General features: G+C 24.0%; 5 protein-coding genes and 3 long non-coding RNA genes across 8 annotated transcripts in view; 2 read left to right on the plus strand and 6 right to left on the minus strand.

The window, feature by feature from the left end:
* The first annotated feature begins 135 nt into the window (after positions 1-135).
* On the plus strand, positions 136-10,949 carry LOC102672117 (serine/threonine-protein kinase atr). Its single transcript, XM_006618310.2, has 39 exons — positions 136-227; positions 304-509; positions 584-754; positions 808-965; positions 1,041-1,190; positions 1,261-1,459; positions 1,552-1,688; positions 1,770-2,329; positions 2,421-2,585; positions 2,654-3,136; positions 3,209-3,386; positions 3,467-3,712; positions 3,802-3,918; positions 3,994-4,116; positions 4,181-4,428; positions 4,507-4,728; positions 4,804-4,975; positions 5,041-5,167; positions 5,222-5,346; positions 5,416-5,576; positions 5,644-5,804; positions 5,880-6,070; positions 6,136-6,220; positions 6,324-6,469; positions 6,537-6,653; positions 6,790-7,154; positions 7,212-7,472; positions 7,546-7,771; positions 7,839-8,023; positions 8,084-8,289; positions 8,363-8,535; positions 8,620-8,763; positions 8,825-8,982; positions 9,075-9,306; positions 9,364-9,502; positions 9,706-9,820; positions 9,900-10,053; positions 10,214-10,450; positions 10,536-10,949. Exons 1-39 carry the CDS (start codon positions 181-183, stop codon positions 10,716-10,718), a joined length of 7,473 nt encoding a protein of 2,490 aa, XP_006618373.2. The 5' UTR covers positions 136-180; the 3' UTR covers positions 10,719-10,949.
* LOC116185964 (odorant receptor 13a-like) lies at positions 10,274-11,614 on the minus strand. Its single transcript, XM_031511818.1, has 6 exons — positions 11,568-11,614; positions 11,404-11,503; positions 11,209-11,313; positions 10,983-11,138; positions 10,801-10,872; positions 10,274-10,401 (listed from the first exon to the last, which is right to left on the minus strand). Exons 2-5 carry the CDS (start codon positions 11,488-11,490, stop codon positions 10,813-10,815), a joined length of 408 nt encoding a protein of 135 aa, XP_031367678.1. The 5' UTR covers positions 11,491-11,503; positions 11,568-11,614; the 3' UTR covers positions 10,274-10,401; positions 10,801-10,812.
* Positions 11,615-11,646: 32 nt separating this feature from the next.
* On the minus strand, positions 11,647-12,045 carry LOC116185965. The gene is made up of 3 exons (XR_004150861.1): positions 11,983-12,045; positions 11,737-11,889; positions 11,647-11,668 (listed from the first exon to the last, which is right to left on the minus strand). It is a non-coding gene; the product is annotated as an uncharacterized LOC116185965 (long non-coding RNA).
* An 18-nt stretch (positions 12,046-12,063) lies between these two features.
* LOC102672851 lies at positions 12,064-13,129 on the minus strand (the record flags this gene model as incomplete). The annotated part of the gene is made up of 3 exons (XM_031511819.1): positions 12,562-13,129; positions 12,310-12,462; positions 12,064-12,163 (listed from the first exon to the last, which is right to left on the minus strand). Coding segments are annotated over exons 1-3 (447 nt in total), but the record flags the coding sequence as incomplete, so codon positions are not given.
* Positions 13,130-13,231: 102 nt separating this feature from the next.
* Positions 13,232-15,740, minus strand: LOC102672717 (actin-like protein 6B). Its single transcript, XM_006618315.2, has 6 exons — positions 15,500-15,740; positions 14,943-15,288; positions 14,505-14,834; positions 14,174-14,425; positions 13,904-14,101; positions 13,232-13,833 (listed from the first exon to the last, which is right to left on the minus strand). The coding sequence occupies exons 2-6, from the start codon at positions 15,267-15,269 to the stop codon at positions 13,618-13,620; spliced, it is 1,323 nt and encodes a 440-aa protein (XP_006618378.1). The 5' UTR covers positions 15,270-15,288; positions 15,500-15,740; the 3' UTR covers positions 13,232-13,617.
* A 312-nt stretch (positions 15,741-16,052) lies between these two features.
* The window catches only part of LOC102673163 (neogenin-like), a 12,836-nt gene continuing 6,312 nt past the window's right edge, over positions 16,053-22,576 (plus strand). Inside the window, exons 1-8 of the mRNA XM_031511778.1 lie at positions 16,053-16,076; positions 16,157-16,373; positions 21,069-21,237; positions 21,317-21,456; positions 21,559-21,855; positions 21,931-22,093; positions 22,154-22,281; positions 22,364-22,523. Of these exons, the coding sequence (XP_031367638.1) occupies positions 16,053-16,076; positions 16,157-16,373; positions 21,069-21,237; positions 21,317-21,456; positions 21,559-21,855; positions 21,931-22,093; positions 22,154-22,281; positions 22,364-22,523 (1,298 nt within the window). The remainder of the gene's footprint in view (positions 16,077-16,156; positions 16,374-21,068; positions 21,238-21,316; positions 21,457-21,558; positions 21,856-21,930; positions 22,094-22,153; positions 22,282-22,363; positions 22,524-22,576) is intronic.
* On the minus strand, positions 17,419-17,859 carry LOC102673073. The gene is made up of 2 exons (XR_422145.2): positions 17,690-17,859; positions 17,419-17,592 (listed from the first exon to the last, which is right to left on the minus strand). It is a non-coding gene; the product is annotated as an uncharacterized LOC102673073 (long non-coding RNA).
* On the minus strand, positions 18,009-19,851 carry LOC102672986. The gene is made up of 3 exons (XR_422144.2): positions 19,658-19,851; positions 19,225-19,427; positions 18,009-18,238 (listed from the first exon to the last, which is right to left on the minus strand). It is a non-coding gene; the product is annotated as an uncharacterized LOC102672986 (long non-coding RNA).

A 22,576-nucleotide genomic window follows, 5' to 3' on the forward strand; every position in this document is an offset into this window, starting at 1 on the left:
ACATGCTTTTAGTGAATCACATTCAATTTGATTGAATATGGTGTGATGAGATCCAATTTACATTATTTTTAAACGAAATCTTCTATTCGTTGTATAAATAAATATTTGATAATAATTTCATTTTATTATAATGTAACATTTAATTTTATATATTTCATATTTCATATTTAAGACTATAATATGGAAGTACACGATAATTCAATTAATTCAATTCAAAATAATACCAGGTAAATTAGTTTGTTTAATTTCTTATAATGAATAAAATTTTGTATATAAACATTAATAAAGAAACAATTTTTCTAGTCATGTAACAGTGGCAGATTCGGTATGGAAATTCATTAATAGTCCTGTAATTGCAATATTTTCTGATTTAAAAAATGCAACCGCTAAACAAACTCTTTGTTCTCTTTTGGAATCTATAATTAAACGGTCAGCTACTTTAACTACAGTTTTAGTTCCACCTTTCAGCAATGGGATGCAAAATGAAACATTAAAATGTCAATATACTGGTAAAAAAATTATAAAAAATAATTAATAATGATCTAATAAGATTCCATAAAAATATAATTTATTTTAATTATAGCATTTACCACTTGGTTGTTCGGCATTATGTTTTATCTAATAGGAAATCCTTTAAGTAATGAAATTCTCAACAATAGTATAGAAATACAAGCATGTATGCTTAGAATATTATCTAGACATCATATCACAATGTTTGAAACAATTAGCAATGAATATATGGATATTCTTGAAGGTATGTATTCAAAATAATATATATATATATTATAATAACATTAATTATTTCAGAGATATCAGAATTTTATAGAATGAATTCAGAAGAAGATAGAATTATATTAAGCAAATTTCATACAGAAAGAAATATCATAGAAAATTTGGATCTACAAACATTTCCTGTAACAATAAAATATTATGATTTACCATTAGTACAAACATCTATTTTTAAAGTAATACATTTGTACTTAATTTCTATTAGTATTTTATATTGTTATAAAAATTTTTATATTTATTTATTTCTTTAGATTATAACAAAAACAGGAGTTTTTGTTTGGAACCATAAAATATTATCTGAAAGAATATTAAAAATAATGATTATATCTGTTCCAAATGTAAAATTTATAGCATTAGATCTTTCTATAAAATTAATGGAATTTTCATTATTTAGTAAACAAGTAAATATATTATATTATTAATAAAAATTAATAAATATATATATTCTTAAAATTAAATTTTTTTTTTAAGGAATATGAAAATTTGATTCTCTATATTATTGAAATTATTAAAATGCTTCCTATTTGGATAAACTTGTATGATATATCAGAGAATCAATTAAATCAATTTTTATGGACATGTGTTCAATTTATTCAATTTTTGCCATTATCTTCAAATGGTATTGAATTATGCTTTCAAATCATTGATTTTATAATTAATGAAATAAAATGTAAGTTAATTATATGTTAATATTTTTAACTCTAACATTTTTTTTATTTTTATATTTTTATAATAGACTATAAATTAAAACTTTATCTTTAGGTTATAGCAATTTTAATGCTATAGAACAAATAAAAAAAGTTGCATATAACAAAATTCTGCAAAATTTTATTATGAAACCAAGAATTTATACTTTTTCTAAAACAAAAAAATTTATTTCATATTTTGAATACTATCCGGTTTGTAACAATTAAATTTATGTTATGATATATTTAATATATAAATTTTTATGTTATATATTGAATATAAAATTATTATAGGATTTCATTATCATTTTTATTCACTATATTCTTATTGATATGAAACATGTAGTTAATGCAAATATTTGTACATGTGATTCATGGAATTTATTAAAAAAAGAATTAATAACTGCAACACAGAAAGAAAACTTTAAAATCACCATGCATATTTTAAGAGCATCTCGTATTTTACAATCATGGTTAAAAGAATTACAATTGGAAATGATTTTGTATACAGATGAGTTAGATTATATTTTAAAGTTATTGTTGCAGAATTTAAATTCTGGACAATATGAGCAAAAAAATATAATTTTTGAATGTTTAATTCACATGATAGCACATGATGAATCAAATAAAGATTTAATTCAAAAAATATTAACATTACCATTTATGCAACATATTGAAATTTCTATGGATATAATAAATAATCATGCAAAAGAAGTTTTTAAATCTGTTGATACTGCTGCAATGTTAATCTGTCTTGAAGTTCTTTGCGAATATGGAAGAGGAATGGAACGATTAAAAATATTACATACATGTATAATGAATTATCAAACTGATATAGCAGCAGCAGCAATATTGTAAGTAATTATATTTGAAAAATTGAAAGTAATAAAATATGAATAAATATAAAATAATAAAGATATATTAAATCGTGTAAAAAATTTGTAGGAATAGTGTACTACTTTTAAAGAATAAAGAAATACAATTGGAAAATATTTCAAAGTACATTCTTCAACCTGCATTACATTCAAAAGAACAGAAACTTCATGAAATGCTTGTGATTGCTTTGAGCAAAATAAGTTGTTATTTATCAGGATGTGGAAATTTCATAAGGTAATTTTTTATCATATAATTTATTTTGCTTACTAATGAAGTATTTCATAAAATATTTTTATTAACAGGGAATCTGATAATATAACATGGAGATTAGAATGTACATATTGTAATGAAATATCTGAAAACAGTATAAATTCTAATGCTTATATCTCGGAAGAATATGATCATCTACTTCAGCCATATTTTAAATTATTATTTTCGAATTTTGTTTCAGTACGTTTGCAAATCTCTAAAAATATTCTTTCTTTTTCAAATCACATTAAGTCTTTTAACAATAATGAAATAGCAAGAATATGGTTTTCATATGTAGAAGATGAAAATTTTGAAATTCGTTCCAATATTGCTAAAGTAATAAAAAGATTATTATTGAATAAAATAGATATATCAAAATTTATGATGTCTATTGAAAATGAAAATGCATTGATTTGTTTAGATGAATTTGTTGAATCACTTATTAATATTATAGCACATGCAGTTATGAAAGCTTTAACAAATTCAAATCATGCATTGCATGATACTTTACTTGTTACTGCAAAAAATTGTGCATGGTATGATATATATTTAAAAAATATCTATTTTAATTATTAGATATATTCTAATTTTTTTATTTTTAATTTTAGTATTCCATTACATATAATTGAAAGATATATTTTAAATATATTTTTGATTACCATAGTGCATTCAACATCATCTTCAGCAGCAATAGCATTTGCAATTACTGCTTATCACGATATTGCTAAATTCTTAAAAGTTTCTCCAAAAATTTTATATATTCGATATAAAAAAAATTTTCTTAAGGTACATAAATTTTATTGAAATTAGGTAGAAATTAGATGTCATAACATTTTATTTTTTGAAAGCAATTTTTTTCATTTTAGCTTATAATGCAATGTGCAGTTTATAATTTCATACATTATTCTTACAACATAGCTACATCTATACATCGTGTTGCAAAATGTATTGGATATGAAGGATCACGTCAATTATTACGCAAAGATGGGCATTATGCAATATGCTATTTGCTTTCTTTTATTATTGATGTACCAAATGCAAGAACTCTCTTACATGATATAGCTGAATTAATTAGTATGGATGAAAAACAAATGTTAAAAGAATATTTTTCTGTACGTGTATTAATAAAAAAAATATATTTTTTTTGTTTTTTTTTATTATAGAATATAATTTTAATTAATCTAAATATTTGTTTTTTTAGTATATTTGTAGTTATGCATTTTTAAACATGCCTCTTACTACCGCTATGGAGTGTTTGAGATTAGTTTCAAAAATTACACAAACAAATTTATCTCTTCTAATAAAGCAATCATTTATGGTAATAATGATTGATAATGATTATAAATATTTTTATATATTTAATTTTATTAATTTCAATAAATATATTTAATAGGGTATATTTGAAAAACTAATGTTAAATTTTCATGAATCTCCTGAAAAGATAATTGGATTATTAAAAATTATATCTGATTATGATAGTAATTTAGAAAAAAATTACATTATACATAAAGGGATTGTAAGTTTATATATTTATATGTTCTTTTTAGAAGAAAAATTATAAATATGTACAATATTTGCAGGAGTCTTATTTGAATTTACGTTTACATGGTATATTAGTTAACTTTGATATAAAACTTGGATCAAAATCAGATGAACATACTCAGCAATCTGCACTTGCTTCATTAGCTGCACTAATGCATTATATGGGTTCACAGTATTTGACACCATTAAGATATAAAATTTTAGCGACATTACGAACTTCATTAGGATTTAAAAGACCAGGATTTGGACCCCTTTTGTGTGATGCATGGAATGCATTCATTCATAAGTATGATAATAATCATTATGTTTTCATAATATATAATAAATAATATATGTTTAATATATTTTATGTTTTTTATTTTAGTATAGCTATTAAAGAACTTGGTCCATTGTTACCAACTATATATGTTTCATTGATATCATTATTAAATATGTATAAAGAAAAAATAATTGCAATGCTAAAGTTTCTGATTATTAAATGTAATGAAGAATGTCCAGATTACATTGCAGAATTATTTTTTATAGATGATATTGATATTCCAATTGAAATATCAAATATAATTAAAGCACATATTTTGCAAACTAGGTAAACTGAAATTTAAAATATATCTTTATTTTCTTAATTATTAAATGTATGTCTAATATATTTTATAAATTTTAGACCTAAAGGTTTTGAAGCAAACTTAAAATTATGGATTGAACGAATTACGCATGAAACGGATGAAGTAATAATCAGAGCATTAATGTATTTACAAAAATTTCTAGCTGAAAATCGTAGCCAATTGAATGAAATGATTTTAAGTGAAACAAATATTCATCCACTGATAGTTGAAGTACATTTATTATTTAAAGTAAAAAATATACTTATAAATTATAATAATTATGAATAACTTTTTAGCTATTACATACATTATTAATTGGATGTCAACATAAAGATGAAAATATCCGTCTACTTTATGGTGAATGTTTAGGAGAATTAGGTGCTATTGAACCAAGTCTTCTTCCTCGTAGAATTATTTCTAGAGGTATATTATTTATTAATTTATTTGTCTTTTATTTTAATCCATTTTAAATTTTAGTTGATAGTAAATTTATTGCTGATATGAATGAAGAATTTGCATGTGCTATACTTTTTGAACATGTTCGAGCATTTCAAATGCAGAAAAGTAGTCAGAGTATGGATTGTTTTTCACTTGCTATTCAAGTAAGTAGCATATCATTTTATAATTTTTGTACTATAAATAAATATTTTTAAAAGTGTAAATGATTTTAGGAAATTTTAAAAACATATGATATTTCACCTCAAGGTAAAAACAATGAATTATGGAATAATTTACCTATATCTATGAAACAGATTATTACTCCTTTTTTAACTTCACATTATAAAATTGCAACTGTTAGCGATAATGAAACGTTTCCTCATCCTATTTATGGGTAAATGTCTGATTAAAAAAAAAATCTTTAACTATTTATTATATTCACTAACTGATTTTTCAAACAGTTCTGAAGCTGGTTCTTCTGTAGAAAATTGGGCTTATAATTGGCTTTGCAATATGTTTAATAATATCCATGATGAAATTCTTAATAATGTATTATGTGCATGCAAATTGGCATTGAAGCGAGATATAAAAATATTAACATTTTGTTTACCTCATGTTGTTTGTAAGTATTTTTATTAATATTATATTCAATAATAAAATATATATAATTTAAATGAACATATTTTTTTATTTACAGCATACATAATAACAAATGGTACCGAACAAGAACGTGCAAAAATACGAGAAGAAATGTTGACAATTATAGATGTTAGAAAAAAGCCTATACTTGATTCTGAATTATCACGTCATAGACCTCTTAGACATGGACACAATGTAAAATTAGATATTAGAATTTCTGAAGAAACAAGACGTACACGTTGTGCACAGGTATAGAAATAAAAAATGATATTATTTTTATTCATTTAATAATTTTTTTTATAATTTTTGGATAGATTATATTTTCAGTGTTAGATCATTTACAAAGATGGCTTTGGGAACAACGATTAGTTCATGATTATAAATATAAAGCTTTAAAAAGTAAGTTTTTTAAATTTATTAATAATAAAATTTATTACTAAAATTAATAAAATATAATTATTAATGATATTGTTTTTTGTATATTGTTTTTAAATCAATTTAGATTTTTGTGAAACATTAAATGCATTAGTAGTAGCAGAAGGTTGTTATCAATTTCAAGAATATCATAGAGCATTAATGTATTTAGAGCAACATATGATTTCTTCTAATAAAGGATTATCAGAAGCATTGGAGGGCGGATTACTTGCTGTAAGTTCTAAATCAATAATAAAATTAAGAGTAGTTTATTACAATTTTTATTTTTCTTTTTTTCTAGAAAATATATGCGCAATTAGATGAACCAGATGGTATATCTGGTATATTAGCTACTCAAGATCATACTCCTACTGTTCAACAATTAGTCTTAGCTCATGAAGTTAATGGACAGCTTCAAGTAAGATAAAGTATTTACTTATGAATTTATTATATATATATTTATATATATATATAATATATATTATTTATGAATTATATATGTATTCAATGTATATATTATATTATATATTCAAAATGGGCATAAAATATATTAGGATGCTGCGACGTGTTACGAGAGATTAGCACAAAAGAAGACTTTAAAGCATACATATTTGCAAGGAATGATCCAATGTTATCTTGGACTTGATCAACCTTTTACAGCAAAACATATTACAGAAGGAGTTTTGAGTAATCGACCAGAATTAGAATCATTAATGATTGAACAAGAACCATTTTGGAGATTAGCTCATTTTATTAGATTTGATGACACTTCTCAAAAGAATATAAAGCATATATTACTTGAAGATCTTAAAAAAGGTATTAAACCTGATTTAACATCTTTGAAAAGGAATCTAGTGTCACTTTTAGAAGATGCTTCACGTCCAGGAGCTTATCAACAAAGCTATTCTTACATCATGAAGTAAGATTTAAAATCACATTTGACATTAAAAGATATTTATAATATTTTTTTATATAGGTTACATATTCTAAATGAATTCGATAAGGCAATTGTTACTATGTTAAACAATATAGAACAATTACCAATGATATTTGAAGAATGGGAAAAACGTGGTCAACTTGTTCGTGCTTCTCGAGGAGTAGAATTTGTATTAAGTATGCGTAGAGCTACATTAGACTTAGCACTTCAATTGCAAAAAGAAATTGAAAACAAAGAAAATTCAGTACTCAAACAAGAAATTGGAAAGATTTGGCTTAAAAGTGCAAAAATTGCAAGAAAGTTTGTATTAATATTTATAAATATTTGTTATCTCATTTTGTCTTTTAATTTTTAATTTATAGTTTTTATTTAGGAATAGACAGCATCAACAAGCGTATATGTATATTTTATCAGCGAGCGATTCTTGTCCTCCCCAGCAACTTTATATAGAACAAGCTCAATTATATTGGCAAAAAGGTTGTCAGGAAGATGCTTTTATAACATTAAAGCGATGTTTTTCTAGTTATTTTCAGCCAGCTATGTATTACAAAAACTTATCATCAGGAGAATGTTTAGAAGAAAGAAAGCAATGTGCAAAGGTATAGTATAATATATAGAAATATAGTATAATATTATCAAATGATATTAATAATTTATTTGTTATAGGCAAAACTTTTATATGCAAAATATAATGATGAAACAGTTAATGTAGATACTGATGCTAATATCATAAATTACAAAGAAGCTATTGAAGTGTGGAGAGAATGGGAAAAAAGTTTGCTATTTTGTGCACGATATTACGAATCTGTTATAGATAGAATGACAGATGAAGAGAAAGATTCAAGAGGACGGTAAGCACGAGATAAATAATATTTTAAATAAAAAAAATAATTAATTATAAATATATTTAGAGATTTACAAGTGCATACTATGAATTATTATGGGAAATCACTTCAATATGGTTGCAAATATATTCATCAGTCTATGCCAAGAATGTTAACTATATGGTTGGATTTTGCTTCTCGTGCAACACGATCTAATAATCTTATGAATCAATCAAATCAAGAACAAATCAAATTACGAAAAGATGCATTATTGAAAATGTCAAAAATTATGGGTAAATAATATATTATTCGTTTAATAGCTGAAATAAAATTTTAAAATTAAATAATTCGTTTTTTATAATCTAGAAGTGTATCAAGAAAGATTACCGATATTCATGTGGCTGACTGCATTTAGCCAACTTGTTTCGAGAATATGCCATCCTTCTATTGAAGTACAGAAAACTATTTGTACAATATTAGTAAAATTAATTCATGCTTATCCTCAACATAGTTTATGGATGATGGCATCTGTTATTAATGTAAGTTTTTTTAAAAATTATTAATAATTTTTAAATAATATAAAAGTTATTAATAAATAAAAGTTTTGATAAACAATTTTTTAGTCGTCTTATCCAGCACGTCAGAAACGTTGTCAAGAAATTCTCAGTCATATCAAACTTAAAACACCAGAAATGATAAAACTTATTTCAGATTTTCATAAATTATGGGAAAGATTAATTGAACTATCCAATAAAGCAATTCCAGATGTAAGTAAAATAATATTTTATATAAATTTTGATATTATGATATTTTATAATATTTTAATAGGGGATTATGAATACTACAATAAATCTCTTGTCCCGGAATCTTCCTCGTTTACTTTCAAATAAAGAATTTAGTTCGATAATGATACCAACAACTAAATTTAGACAATTGCATTTGCCATCTAAGGGCATGTCATTAGAAAATCATAATGCATTTTCTTCGTATGTACATCATCATTATCTATTGCGTATTATTCTTTTTATTTTATCTTAAAAAATTTATTATCTTAAAAAATTTGTTTTATAATTTTCAGAAATTGGATTCATATATCAGGAATAGAAGATAATGTAGTTGTTATGCCATCTCTTCAAAGACCACGACGTATTACATTAAAAGGATCGGATGGTAAAGAATATCTATTTATGTGTAAACCAAAAGATGATTTACGAAGAGATTTTAGATTAATGGAATTTAACGATATTGTAAATAAATATCTTCAAAATGATCCAGAATCACGGCAAAGAAGATTATATATTCGGACATATGTAAGTCAAAAGTGATCTTATTATATATAATTTTAATTAATATTATTTAAATTACAGAGTGTTGTACCTCTCAATGAAGAATGCGGTTTAGTAGAATGGATACCAAATTTAGTTGGATTTAGACCCATTATAATAAGTTTATATAAAGAAAGAGGTATTGCAATTTCAAATAGAGAACTTAGAAGTATATTATGTTGTAAGTAAAAATATAATATTCCATTTATTGAAACGAAATTTTCATCAATAAAATAAATAATAAAGGAAATTAGTAAGCCCTTATTATATAAATACATACTTATTTTACATAATAAATTCATATAAATGAAGTTATATTAATATATATTGCAAAATTAAATTATAAATAATTATAAAAATTCTTACTTGGATATTATATTTCAGCATTGAAAGATCCATTAGAAAAAAAAAGAAAAGTATTTTTAGAACAACTTCTTCCGCGACATGCATCGGTACTTGGAGATTGGTTTCGTCTTACATTTCCTGATCCATATGGATGGTATATTTTATTTATTTCTATAAATAAAATAAAAATTTATTATTTAAATGCATAAAAATATGATTATATATAAAAATAGGTACGAAGCACGTACTGCCTATATTAGAACTACAGCCGTAATGTCTATGGTGGGATACATTCTTGGCCTTGGAGATCGCCATGGAGAAAATATATTATTTGATTCTAAATGTGGAGATTGTGTACACGTAGATTTTAATTGTTTATTTAATAGGGTACATACATATATTAAATTTATTCATAAATTAAATTCACAATATGTTTCATTTTTATTTATTGTTACAATAATTAAACAAAATAAATATAACTAATGAGATATATATATTTTTTATATAGTAGGTATTTTAATAATTAAAATTATATTTCTGTTATCAGGGAGAATTATTTGAGTGGCCAGAACGTGTACCATTTCGATTAACGCATAACATGGTAGATGCTATGGGACCATTAAAAATTGAAGGACCATTTAGGCGTGCTTGTGAAATAACTATGAGGGTTCTTCGACAACAAAGTAGTACATTATTAAGTGTATTGACGCCATTCGTGTATGATCCTCTAGTAAGCTGGAATAAAAATCATATGGGTGAAGGTAGTGAAAAAACAAATGAAAAAGTAAGTTATAATATAATAGATATTAATAATGTGCATGCAATATAAATTATTAATATAGAATATAAAATATAATTGAATATTTTAGGCTGTAGAACATATAAAAAATATAGAACAACGATTGAAAGGATTAATTCGATATCATGGAAAAAAATTAGAAAACATTGCTTTAAATCTTAGTGTCGAGGGACAAACTAATCATTTGATTCTAGAAGCAACAAATGTAGATAATCTTTGTCAAATGTATTTTGGATGGGGTGCATATATGTAAAAAATATTATCAATATAATATATAATAATATAATATTTATATATCAGATAATAATCTATCACTAATGAAAAATTATACAAACCAATTTTAATTTCTAAGCTTCTGTATTGAAGCTTTGAAGCATCATAAAATATGAAAATGCAGTACTAAGTATCTGCAAATGTATGTAAATTATCAGATAATTATTGCAATTTAAAATGTTAATATGCTAATAAAAATTTTACATATATATATATATATATATATTTTTTAATAAAATCTTACCGCGGTAAAATTTTCTAAATGCATTATATATAATTTTCCTGCAGTAATAAAACTAGGTTTTTGAGAACGTAATATAATCATATATATTTCATCTTTAATAAAAATTGGCAATTGATACCATTGTATAGAATATGCAGCTATGCTTATATTGAAACTCTGTCTCAATGAGAATTAATTTAAAATTTAAATAATTACATCTGTTTTTGTATATATATGTTAATATTACCTGTCGCATTAAAATATCTCCGGGAAAACAGAAAAGTAATAGTTGAAAAAGCGATACAATTAAATGAGAAAAAGATTCAAGAAATTTAGATTGTTCTGTTAATGCCTATAATAAAAAAATATATATATATTTGATAATATACAATAAAGTGTTTATATTTTAATATGATTTTTTAAATTTTACAAATATACTTACTATAGAAATCTGAAATCCGACGAAACAAATTATTAGACTACTGATTATTGCTTGTAAAAAAAGCATTAGATGAAAATTCTTTTCCATATTATCACAAAACCTGAATTACACTAACGTGAATAAGAAATAATAAAATTTTTTTAAAACGCAATAAATTTATTTACCAGAGAATTAGTTGATGATGTTTAATTATATATATTATTTGAGTTTTTATTTCGTATAAATTCTTATTTATATGTTTTGAATTAGTCTTCAAACTAGTTAACTGGAAAAACAAGATTATTTTAAATATAAATAAATATTGTTATTATAATGATAAAAAAATATACATACATTATATATGTATGTATCCAGATTCTTTAAATTTTCTTTAAGCACTATAAAATGTCCACAAGTATGAAGTAGAGCAGTTGCAATTAAGCTATCAATTGCAAGCATCATCAGACAACAAATACTTGTTGCCAATATTTGAGATATATATGCAATCTATATATGCATTTGTATAAATTAAAAACTATAATAAAAATAAAATATAACTATAATGAATATTTATAATAAAAAAGTGAAATAAAATGATACCTCATAGAAGGGAAACTTATAAAAAGTTATAGGATATGATGCAGCAAATGGAAAATTTTTTATAGTAAAATTATTTAAGTTTTCATTTTTAGTTAATATTTCAATAATAGGTAAACTAAAGAAAAATAATAAGGCATTACACATTGAAATGAAATAACCTTTGGTAATGTTCTTAGCATATCTGAAATATATATACATATATATATATATATATATTGTTATTTGAAACTATAACTACTGTTATTTGAAATTACAATTATAGAAAAATAATATAATTTCTAATATTAAAAATTATAAATATTAAAAATATATATAAAAATTATTTACATTGCATATTCTTGTAAATATTCAAAAACATTAGTTTCAATTATTTTCCAATAATCTGTCAGCATAAATTCAATAAAAAATTCCAAATTTTTTCTATTAAATATCCAAACTATTGATTTCAATGCAGCAAGTAAAATTGTCAATAAAGTTGAACTAAAAAAGATGATGAAAAAAATTTAATATTTTAATAATTTAATAATAAATATTTTTATACATAATTAAATTAGTTATTTCGTTTTTAAAAATTCCAACCCTGTTTCCATAACAATATTTAAATCATTCCAATTTATATAAATCATTATTATTTGTGGTATAACAATAAACATAATGCAACTAATGCATATAACATATCTTATAATACTTATTGGATAAAATCCAACAAATTTTAGTACTAATTGATTTATGAAAACATAATTTCTAATATTCATTGTATTTTGATTAGACATTTAATTCATTGCAACAAATACATTTTAAATAAACAATGTAATTTATGAACTGAAAAATTATGTTTGTACACAACTTAGATTTTATCTGTAGGATTCATTCCATCATTATGGAACAACTACTTTTAAAAGAGATATTATAAATTTAACATGTTTAATTATTATCCTAAATTATTAAGAATGTAATGATATATTTTCTTTATAGAGCTCTATGTTCTGATCCCATGCTAAAGCATGTATAGATACATGCAAATCATCATTTAATGAATTCCTTTTGAAGCTATATCCTTGGATCATATATTATTCCTATATAATTTTACAGAGAATATTAAGTGTGATTAAAAGGAAAAAGAACTTTAGAAAGCTGTCTATTTTATTTAGCTATCTATTCTATTTTATTTCATGAGAAAAAAGTATCTTGATAATTAAAGTTCATTTTAAATAGAAACATAGTCAAGGAACATCAATAACAATAGAGATATCAAAGACACAGCCTTTTACTGTAAGTTTTTATAAAAATTTTAGTACAATTTTTTATACACATAAGATGTCTTGTAAAATTTTATTGCATTTATGTGGTGCATTAATAATAAATAAAACTTTTATGTTTGACTGTATATCTTACATGTCATTATTTAGTATTACGTATAAATAAATTATACTCATTGTCTTAAATCAATATTTTTTAGAACACTTAAATGAATATTATAAAAAAAGTCAAATCTTTCATAATTGTATATCAGACTTAATTTTTTTCAGATATAATTTTATAATTATTTACTTAATAAATTTATCCAAAAGATATTTGTACAAGTACTGATAACATTATTAGAAAAAGATAAATCGAAATAACTTGTCATTTTATTTAAGGACATTTTCGTTCTACTTGACTTTTGCCACTTTCTTCATATTCTTGACTTGATATCCACATTTGTTGAAAAGTTCCAATTGAAGCCAAAATAGATCCACCAATCCAAGCTCCGAATCGTCGTTCAGCACATCCATTTACACTAATTAATTTCAATCTCATACTGGATGGAATTCTCATGGAAAGATCTCGATTTAAACGTTCCGGAAAACCCTAAAAAGAACAATATATTAATAGGTATATAAAGTTGTTTATATAAAATAAAATTTATTTAATAATATACCTGGATGAATGAATTACCACCAGTCACAACAACACTACCATAAAGTGCTGGTCTTACATCAACATCACACATGCCTACACTAGTTGTAACAATATGACCTACTCCTAACATAGTATTACCAACCATACCACCTCGCATTTGTACCATACTGGGATCAAAAAGTGCTTCCGGTATGCGAAATCTTTCACTTCCAAAATCCTTAAAATATTTTTTTTGTTAAATATTTAACTTTCATAAACTTTAATAATAGATTACATATTACTTAAATACCTGATGATATCCAGTAGGAAATTCATATTGAACTGCAGGAATTGTAGAAACAATTTTTTCATCATATGGAGTTTCTGAGACTTGCAATACTGTAGCTTGAAAATCCTGAATAAGTTTCTTTACCATATAATTATGCCAAGATTTGGTAACTTCAGGTAATCCCTTTTTTTTTATCCATCTTGGCTTTTCATGATCTTTGACAACTTCTTTACTGCCCACCATGTAAGAAGGGGACAAATCAATGTCATTATCCTGTCATTATTTTGAAAATATAATTATCCATTTTTTATATATATCATAAAACGATATTAAATTGAAAGTATATTTATACTTGTAAAAATTGTCTGCACTGCATACTTATATAATCTCCTCCAAGTGGAGACTTAACTATTGCCTGTGTTAATACAAAACCATCTTGTACTGGTACAGCAGAAGTATGTGTTGCTCCACTATCAACAACAATACCAGTTGCTCTACCATTTGCAAAAGCAGCAAGAACTGCATTTTTAACAAGGAAATAAGCTGGTACATTATACTTCTCAAACATTAATTCAGTTAATTTCTCTCTTTTACTACGTACATTCCATGGTGATTCAGAAAACAATACTGGGTGATATTCTGCATCTGATTGAATTACTTTAGAATAAGTATAATCTAAAACCTATAATATAAAATATAATATATAATATAAAATATAATATAAAAAGATATAATTATATCATTCTAAAGATAAATGAGAATAATATTAACATTATAATTAATTTTTTACTTTTTCAAAATGATCCCAATCTTCAATCATTCCATCTTTCATGTAACTTACAACTTCCATGTTCTTTCTTGGAACATGAAGTATAGTAGTATCAATATAATATTTGGTCCCAGATTGTGTAATGTTGTTGTCCGGTTTTTTATCATCAATATCCATTGGTTCTGTTTTTGTTACTGTGCAATTGCCATCTTCTCCTATACCTACAACAGCTGGAATTTCAGCTTTTGGAGTATCTTCTTGAGCATAACCAACTCTTAAAGAATGATGTCCCAAATCAAATACTAAAGCTCCAATTTCATCTCCTCCATAAAGCATGCCACCTGACATTTTGTTGATTTTAAAATATCTATAACAATTATTTTAATTACAAAACTTAATAATAAAATTCTTATTTAATACTTAAATTTATATCATTAAGAAAGTCTATATTAAAATAAAATTTTCTGTAAAAATAATATAAATAATAAATATACTATATAAAAATATACTAAAGCGATAAAGGATAGTAACAAATTTATTGATTATAAACAAATTTTTACTTTGACCTTATAACTCACCGTAATTTTCTTACAAAAATAACTTAATGAAGTGGCAAAAATATATATACTTGACGACTACATCAACATTTATTTATGTATTTCTACAACAGAATACAACAGAAACATAACCTCAATTCAGAAAGACGCTTAATGCCGCCACCATAAACATAATAACTTCTAGATAAGCATGCTTTTTTATCAAATTCTATTTTCTAATTTTCTCATATCTATGTTCTGATAAAATTATAAAAATTATTGATTTATTATAAATAATTTTAAAATATAGTAATATTAATTTTATAATATAATTGTATTTATAAAAATCTTTTTATTATTTGATTGATATTAAATGTAAAGTAGTATAAATGAAATATATAATTTTGTATAAAAATCAATGATTCTTTTGTAATAAATAAAATTTTATTTAAAATCTATTTATAAGAATATATGAATAATCATCTAGATTGTCAATTCTTAGAAATAATGAAAAATATAATTAATATTTTTTTAAACCACCTGTTAATTCTATAAAGTTTCAATGATGTCGCTGTAATCGCAAGATGCCCACGAAATGGCGGCACTAATCAGAACGTCGGTAGACTTGGGACGATGAGGAAGTGTGTAGTTGTCTTTTAGCCATGTTCTGTCGTTTGTAATAGTGCTGTGCAAAAATGAGGTTTGTGGAAGCAAGACTCAATCTGTCGTTCCATGTGCGACGGTGAGTCAAAGAAATTGGCATGTGTTCGCTCAACAGAACATTGTATGCTCGTGCAGCAATCGCATAAGAAAGCTACGATGGATTTTTGTACGCGTCGGAGTCTGACACCCGCTGGCCTAATGGAGCCGCGTACTCTTGCTATCCCGTTGGCTTTGTTGACATTCGTCATATTAAGTAAGTTTAATTTACTCTTGTCACGAAAGTATATTATCTTGCATTATTTTTATTTAAAATAATGTATTATAATATTTATTATAAATATATTTTATTGAGATTTTAGTATTAAAAAGTGATTTAAAACTCTAATATTCATATATATAAAATCAAAAATATAATTATCATAATATGATTGTTATTGGTAAATATAATATAAAAATATTTTTTCATTAATTTTTATTGTTGAAAATATAACTCGATTTTATTATATTTTATCTAATGTTTTATCGATGAACATGTAAATGGAAAAATATCATTGCCTATCATTTTACAGTAACTAATGTTTGCATCTCAATTTATCATGATAATAAGCAAATATTTACAAAACTATTTTGTGATTTTTAATTTATTAATCTCTAAATATAAGAAATTATATTTAAAATATTTCGAATTATAATCGAAATTTTTCGTCACAGATAAGATTTCAAATCTGAAAATAATTATTTTGTGTAAATTGTGTAATGCATAATAAAAAGACTACGAATTTAAGATATTAATATTTATTTGCATATATATTTGGCGATTAAATTTTATAAATTCCATATGAAAAATATAATAAATTATAAAATTAAAATCATTTTTTTATTTAACTTATAATATATTTTTATAATATTATTAAATTTGTTAAATAAAGCGTCTTGGATCATTGGACAAGTTCAAACAATTTATTTAAGAATTTCATATGTTAAGCAAGACAAATAAATAATTTTAACGTATATAAAAAAAGCATTTTTAATAATTTATAATTATTTTGAAAAATTAAGTTGAGAAGCACTGTATTTGGGTAGCTATTATTGATGCAGAGAAGGATGTAGTAGATATAAGGGGATGATTCGGGGGTGTATTTCCGATTGTAACGATTTGGACGGAGATACATCCCTTGATATTGTCGCAATAATAAAAAATTGTTTTTTTGATAAAAGTAACAATAAATTAAAAGAATTTTAAATCAAAATTAAAGATTATTTTCTAACATATGCTATAGTACAAATGCGCGCGTAAATAAAAGTTTCGAACCATTATAGATTTATTAAAGAGATTGCACTTTCGTTAGAAGCATTTGCGTTTAAACATTTTAGCAAAGTATTCCAATAACGTGGCAAGCCTCTCCTTATGATTTTATCGTGATAGGAAATGCATGTGTCGCTATGCCAATCTATCACCAGAACTACCCACGCTAAAAATAAAACGTTCTATTCTTTTTTCCATATAGTAAAATATCATAGAATTATCTCTTTTATTATTCTTCTTGTTTGCTTTCGATCATTACATACATTCGTCTAGTTAGATATAAAGATCCATTTCCGGCTCGTTGTGGTGAAGAAGTATACAAACATTAAAAGGGGTCTTAAAAGGATGCGTTCCTCAAATAAACCAGTTAACTTTCTCCGAGATATGATTAGATATACTGATTTGCAAATAAGTTACAATACAATCATAGATTTTTAAATAAAAATTTAATAATTTAATTAATAATATCTAAATGTATATTTCAATATATATCGAACATTTTTATATTAATTGAATTAATGAAAAAAATTGAAATTTTTTTTTTATTCTTTCATTTTCTTTTGAACAATATATATATAAGAACTTGCTTGTGACTGTGCAAGCTATATATATATATATAAATATGAAGATTCACTCTAATACTGATATTCCAAATACGGAACAGATCGTGTAACATACACGCGTCCAAATGTGTTCCATGTAAAGTGGTATTTACAAACGTGTGTACTCTGCGTCTGATGTCGTAACAACACCTTAATGGTCAGCGCCCACGCAATGTATGTGCATGCATATTAATATATAAGGTGATTTACCTAAAATATTTTTTTTTACATTTTAACATTTAAGGAGTTTTTAATTCTTTTTATTTACAATGTTACAATGTTCATTACAGAAAAATAATATTTATCCAAAGTTGCAATATATTAGCAATTTTATTATATACTGCAAATTATATGTTAGATATATTAATATATTATCTTTTCAAAATAGTACTCGTTTCTTTGATTTTCATTCTTATTTAATGTTTCATGGAATAGCATTTTGAACAAAAGTAACGATATAAAGAAAATATCTTGAGAAAGAAAAATAAAAAAAATCTAATTCAAAAAATTAATTTATCAATTGTAAAAATCAAGTTTAGATTTTTGTATATGTCTTAATATGACGCAAATAATTAATTGATTTCCTTATAGAAAAGGATAGCAATATTTATGAGACACTGTATAGATTTATCGTAGTACGATATATATGTACCTTGCCTTCCTTCACGGTCTGTTCGTCACATGTTGAGTACTTTTACCGCGTTTTTCAACATTCTCCCTGCTTCCCTTACTAACTTCCACAGATGTATGAAACTACTTCGCAAATTAATTCTTATTGTGAAAAAATTTATAAGATTTATTAATATACAAAAATTCATATAAGATAACTATGCATTTAGAAAAATTCATAAATTAAGAGATTATACAAAAAAAAAGTTAATTTAAAAAAATAAGAAAAAATATTAATAGTATTGAACAAAATAATAACATTAATAATTGCAAAGTAGAAAAAATACGAAATTATCTTTACGTTGATCATATAAATTTTATCTTTAGGAAATTACATTTAATTTGATCTAAGATAATGACATTAAGATTTGTTTTTACATGATACTCTCATTTTCCTTCTCTTTCTTCTCAGTTTCTTTCTTTCACTCCCGTGAAAGACCGTACTACTAAACAAGATGTATAAACTGATGTCTGATAAACGCCCTGTAGAAAATAAGGTGCAGTGGTTGTTACGGCGACAGATTTACCTCGCGCATGCACTGCAATGGTTCTCCTCTTGATCTATTTCGGTATGCCGTGCGGTAGGTTGTCGCCCGCGCTCATAAATCAAATAGTCAGACAGCGAACGGTTTATTTTCCTTGAGAATGCACCATCGTGGCGCTATCAGGCGCCAAATTTCGCACGTTCCTTTCTTTTTCTCCTATTTTTTTCCTACTCTCTAACATGTACCTTTGTATTTTCGCAAATAATTGATAAAATTAATTTTGAAATATAAAAAATAAAAAGTTCAATAGTCACAATTATTAATTTTCAATTCATTAGTTTGATATAATCGATATGAACACTTTTAATTCTATAAAGTTGACTATTATTGTAATAGTAAAAATTTAAATTTAAAATTCAATATAAGAGGTATAATATTAAAAATAAATAATGATATAAAAATGATATAAAAATACCAGCATGAATTAATTCCTATTAATCATTGAAGATGTGTTTCTAAAGATTGTACGGTGACAGACCACCGTGAGTGTGAAACTGTAACCCAATAACCGTAGACAGTGTTTCTCAATTTTATGAAAAAGTTGATATTAGTTATATAATGTTGATTGACATATGATTTATTTATTTCAAATATTATTTCAAATATTCATGATTATATTTTATTTTTATCTCATGCTATTTAATCTTTATATTTATATTTCAAACGAATTAATTATAATATTTAATAATTTTGTCTCGTATTATGTGAAATGTACTTCATATGTTTTATATTCTTTATTTATTAATATTTTTTTAAATAGTTTATAGATATTTATTAATTCAATTATTACGATTATCGATTAGAATGATTATTAATTTGAGAAAATATTTCATAATTATCTCCACATAATAATATGTATCTAACAATAATATGTATTTTTTTAAAAAAATTCTTAAAAATTACTTAAGAAAATTTACTTAATTACTTAATTACTTAATTACTTAAGAAAATTTTAATAACGTGACTGTATTTTCTTATGCCAATCCTTAAGGTCTATTGTATATAAATAAAGATATAAATAAAGACAAAATTATATATTATATTTGAAATTATCTCTTTATTAGATAATACTTTAAATAATTTAAATATTGAAACAATATATTGAAAAGTTTTAATTTCATAAAGAGAGTTTATAAAAATCAAATAATTGTGAGAATTTATATTTGCGATTTTTTTTAAAAAAATATGATTTTTTTGTATATTGATTGTTTGAAATTAAACAAGAATTAGTATTCACTGGAAATCATTCCCATCGTATTCATAGTTTTGTTAAGTTTTTCTTATTTCTTTGTTCTCACAAAGAATTATTCAGAAAAGATGTTGAATCGTCCTGCGTCGTAGTTGTATACGTCTATCGGATGATCGCAAAGCCTTGTAAAAGAAAAAAAAGAAAAGAAAGAAAAGAGAATTTAGGCGCTCGGCTCGGATGTCTTGCTAAAGGGCTAAAGGGTGCCTATATAGGGTTGCCGACCCTTTATCCATTTTCTTTTCTTCGCTTTATAACACGTTGGTATCTTCCTTTTTATACCTAAATTTCTAGTTGTTTTTTTAAGATTTATTATTATAATATTTAATTATTATTTATTGATGTTTATATAAAATAATATATTAAATTCAGTTATAATTTGATGTTATGATTATTATGATTATTATGTTATGATATTATTTTTTACTCTTTTTAATAAAATACTTACTAAAATATTTTATTTTAAGTTATTTTTAAATACAGTACATTTAACTACAATTAGTTTATAAAAGTATTATAAGTGTATATTTATAATTTCTTTATTAGAAATGATATAGCAAATAATATATTCTCTTCTCAGCAGCTAATGCAAGTGGATTGTATTTTACTATTGAACCACAAGATGTAGTAGTTGAACAGGGAAATCCTGCTAGATTGGATTGTGAAGCAAGTAGTAATTTTGGGAAACCCAATATACAATGGAGAACTGATGATGGACAACCAATCAATTTTATTGGAGATAGTTATAGGTATGAATATCAAGATTAGAATGATAAATTTTTCTTAAAAAAGAAACTTTTCTATTTCTATTATAACTTTTTTTTGTAGATCTCAATTAAGTAATGGATCTTTATATATAAATAGTGTTTATGGCACTAGTCTGGAATTGACTGGAAGCTATCAATGTTTAGCTTCTGTAGATGATATTGGAGCTATTGTTTCTCGAATTGCCACAATTAAAATTGCTAGTTAGTACCTAGAATTAATTAAATTTTTGAAATTGTAATTGTCATTATTGTATATAAAATTTATATTATTGTATATAAAATATATAAAATTTTATTTTAAAGGTTTACCAGGATTTGAAAGAGAACCTCAAGACACTATGGTTTATCCAGGACAAATTGCATATTTAAGTTGTACACTTCTTACAACTTCTAGTTCATTAATTATACAATGGTTAAAAGATGAACATCCATTAATAATAAATTCCATGGATAGTCGAATGACAATTTTGCCATCAGGTGCATTAGAAATTGATAATGTTAAAATGGAAGATGTTGGATCATATAGATGCAATGCTAGTAGTTATGGACAATATAGGCTTAGTAATAAAGCACAATTAGGATTGCTAACAAGTGATATTGGTAAGTACAAATATTTAAATATAATTTCTATAAAATAGTAAATTTTAATTTATATTTTATAATATAAATATGTAGATCAAGAAAGTACTCCACCAGTTTTTATTGCTAAACCATTACAACAAGTAATTATTGAAGGATCAACAATTACACTTGAGTGTGCTGCCAATGGTTACCCAAAACCAAGTATACTTTGGTTGAAAGATGGTGTTGCTATTGATCTAACATCTTTTAAATCTAGGTATATAAAAAAAAAATATAAAAAAATTATAAATATTTAAATTTTTATTTTATCATTTAGATATAGTAGAATTGCTGCATCTAGTCTTGTGATTAGCAATGTTGAAGAAATAGATAATGGTTCTTATCAATGTCGCGCAGAAAATGAAGTTGAAATATTAGATGCAACTGCTGATTTAATTGTACAAGGTATTTAATTTCTGTATATAATATATATATATATATATATATATATATATTCATCATTTTGCTTCATATTATTACTTTTTAGTTCCACCAAGATTTATTAAAAAACCAGAAGATAAAATAGCTAGCGAAAATCAAGATTTAGAATTTGAATGCGAAATTTATGGTAAGCCTCAACCAAAAATTACATGGCTCAAAAATGGAGAACGTATTACCTTGAGTGCATATTGGCAAATTGTTAATGGGTAAATCTTTAAAATATCGATTATAATGAATTATAGCATATAGTAAGTCATCA

Source organism: Apis dorsata, unplaced genomic scaffold (genome assembly GCF_000469605.1).
Source record: "Apis dorsata unplaced genomic scaffold, Apis dorsata 1.3 scaffold_348, whole genome shotgun sequence".
Taxonomy (NCBI): Eukaryota; Metazoa; Arthropoda; class Insecta; order Hymenoptera; family Apidae; genus Apis; species Apis dorsata.